This window comes from Mus pahari, unplaced genomic scaffold (assembly GCF_900095145.1).
Source record: "Mus pahari unplaced genomic scaffold, PAHARI_EIJ_v1.1 scaffold_9481_1, whole genome shotgun sequence".
NCBI classification, from domain to species: Eukaryota; Metazoa; Chordata; class Mammalia; order Rodentia; family Muridae; genus Mus; species Mus pahari.
Genome location: NW_018392878.1, coordinates 34862 through 37828, shown reverse-complemented (window position 1 = coordinate 37828; position 2967 = coordinate 34862). Strand labels below are relative to the sequence as shown.

General features: G+C 40.2%; 1 protein-coding gene across 1 annotated transcript; it reads left to right on the top strand.

Moving 5' to 3' along the window:
- Positions 1 to 388: 388 nt before the first annotated feature.
- Positions 389 to 2322, top strand: LOC110315235 (protein S100-A9-like). Its single transcript, XM_021189341.1, has 2 exons — positions 389 to 505; positions 2098 to 2322. The coding sequence occupies exons 1-2, from the start codon at positions 389 to 391 to the stop codon at positions 2320 to 2322; spliced, it is 342 nt and encodes a 113-aa protein (XP_021045000.1).
- Positions 2323 to 2967: the final 645 nt, after the last annotated feature.

Genomic DNA, 2967 nt, shown 5'->3' with positions numbered 1-2967 from the left:
CAGAGGGTCAGCTCCAGCCACAGACAGAAACCTGAAGTTCATGACATTTTTTAATACAATTCTATGGGCTCCCCCCTTCCTTGCCCTGACAATGTTGTAGCTTCTTTCAATTTCTGAAAGTTTCTGACCATAAAATTATTTTATATTGGCATTCTCTGCATTGTCTAACATGCATCTTTCACACATTTGTGACAGAATGGTTCCCCACCAAGTGACACCTTGTCCTTTCTTTTATTGTGTATTCACACAGCCCCTTTCTAGCCTGATAGAGGGCAGAGACAAGAACCAGTATGCTTGACAGATTTTTCCTTTCCTTTTACATTTGATTCTCAAGGATTCAAGTAGAGTGAAAAATAAACTGCCTTAAAAGTCACAGATGGAACAAGCCATGGAAAACATAATCAAAATCTTCAACCACCACGCTGGGAAGGAGGGAGACCCAGACACCCTGAGTCAGAAGGAATTCAAAGACCTGGTGAATGATGATATGCCAAATTCCTTCAAGGTAATATAATACTAGATTAGTGAGATAGGGGGCTTCAGTCTACAACAATTAGGGATAAAATTTCTGCATCTTCCACATAGATGCAACAAAGTCTCTGTCACTAGAGGTATGAGAATTCAGTCACTGATAATCAGTAATTAATCATCTGTAATGTGTGAAGCCCTGTTCTGAGCAAACAACTGTAGAGGTGAACCTGAAACTGACAATATTGATGATGGAGACACAGTTTTCAGAACTCAGACAAGAGAGCATCTTGGGTGTACAGAGGAAGATGAGTTAAGAGTCCTGTGGGTGATCTATGCTGGATGAAGCAGATGTGAGTGGACTAGAGCCAATTCCTACTTTTAAATTGTGACATTTAAGCTGAGACTTCAATTCTGAAAGTAAACAAAAATGAGAACAATCCTTGATTGGAAGCTGAGGGACATTAATCCTCAGCAGGGTCTCACAGTAAACTTGAAAACCAACCATAGAACATGCAGAGCTTTGACCATGTGGAGAGAGCCCAGTACAAAATTCACATGGAGAAAGTACTGACAAATATTAGAAATTTCCTCTGCTCTAGAAATGACCTGTCAGTTCTTGGTAGAGGGATTCATTTTAAAATGTTTTCTATTCTCTATTCAAATGCAAGCCAACCAACAGAATTCTGGAAGGAAATGAGTAAGACACATAAGACAAGTCCAATTGTCAGTCCATTATTATACTCAGCCCAGTAGGCTGGTATCCAGGCCTCCTAGAGACCCAGATAAAGTGGAGAAATGCCACTTTGGGAAATACTGTAGTCACAGAGAGCTCCCCATACATGAGGATCTCAGGAAAATAAGGTGATGCTTTCAGGAAGACAGAAGGTAAAAAAAAAGCATCTCCAGGCAAGTCTCCCCAAACAGTTAACAATCCATTAATTTGATTAGACTTCTCAAACCCCAGGCCAAATCAGTGAATAGAACAGGAAGCACTGATCATGAAGATGGGCTAATTGGGTAGTGGGAGAGGCCTTAGCCACAGTATCCCAAACAGTGAGGAGGAGACTTGCAGCTAGCTGGTACTCTCTGCTACATCTGGATCACCACACTTCACATTCCTACCCCCGTCTTTATCACATACTTTGAGGTCAGCAAAACCTATACCATTCTCTACCTTCTCAAGATCATATGCTTCCTAGTTCACAGAATGCCTCCTCACTATTTGGAGGAAAGTAAAGATTCCTATAAGTTAGGTCTTCTGAATTTGTATGACTTATACAACCTATACAATAGGTTATTCACCTTTTCCAATACCAGACTCCTAAGATCCTCTTCATAGCAGATTTCATTATCACTTGTTCTGGGGAGTAGTGAAGAACATTGCTAGATATACTTATATTTCTCTGAACTTCTTAAGAACTACAGACCTAGTGTCTAATATAGATTGTAGTCTTTAGGACAAATTGGAAAGTGTTTAGCACATGCTCAGCATCAACTCCACCATGATCACTTAGTCTACCATTTCTAATTGATCCCCTGGATTTACCATATGATCACTCACATGACTCCATAGTTTTCATTTGTGCCCATGGCCAACACTAACAATTATATATTTTTTACTTACAGAAAGAGGAAAAGGATGAGAAAGCAATGAAAGACATGATGGATGACCTTGAAATAAATCATGATAGTGAGATGAGCTTTGATGAATTTGTAGAGCTGTTAAAAAGGATCTTGATTAAAAAACATGAGGCATCCCATAAGCAAGCATTCTCACGTGGCCATGAACACAGTCCCAGGCATGGGGCAGGCATCAGAAAGTATGACAATGGCCATTGCAACAGCAACTAATCATAAGGCCAAACCACTTTGTGCTTGTCCAACCAAAGATGCAAGTAATATCATGTTTAAAGCCTTATTTGTGGAGCTTTGGGATGGGGAATAATAAAGTATTTCTGCATGCTGGGGTCCTCCATGATGATTCTGTTTCTTAGACTTGTCCTTCCCAGTGGCCTGGGCACTAGGCAGGCCTCCTCTTATTTAAAGCTAAAGAGCCAAAGTTCATCATAATGAGATGATCACCACCAACTTTTCTCTGTGCTATGATTTCCCAGTGTACACCTGTCACCATGTCCCCATCTAACTATACCTTACTTTTTAAGCAGAAGTTCACATGATTAGCCTATTAATGAAGGAAAAAGTAGCTGGTCTCCCCTCAACATGCCAGCCATTTCCAAACTTGGCCTTGATCATCTTCACTAAGCTCTGCCCATGAAGTCTTTTAACAGAACTCTATTCAACCAAAAGTCTTTCTGTCATGTCATGCCAGGGAAGTAATACTGGAACTCTAGCAGTGTGGACAATGGTCTGCACTAACTCATTTCTGAATCCATACTGCACTTCTGTTTAATTATTACTCTAAATAGTTACCCTAAAATATGGTATTCTTACATGTGATCCAAGATAACAATTCCCTTCCCAGCAACTCTTGGAAGG

Excerpts from the sequence above, each read along its gene's own strand:
- LOC110315235 (XM_021189341.1), top strand. The coding sequence starts at position 389 with ATGGAAAACATAATCAAAATCTTCAACCACCACGCTGGGAAGGAGGGA. Across the intron at positions 506-2,097 it reads ATATGCCAAATTCCTTCAAG|AAAGAGGAAAAGGATGAGAA; the intron begins GTAATATAATAC and ends TTTTACTTACAG.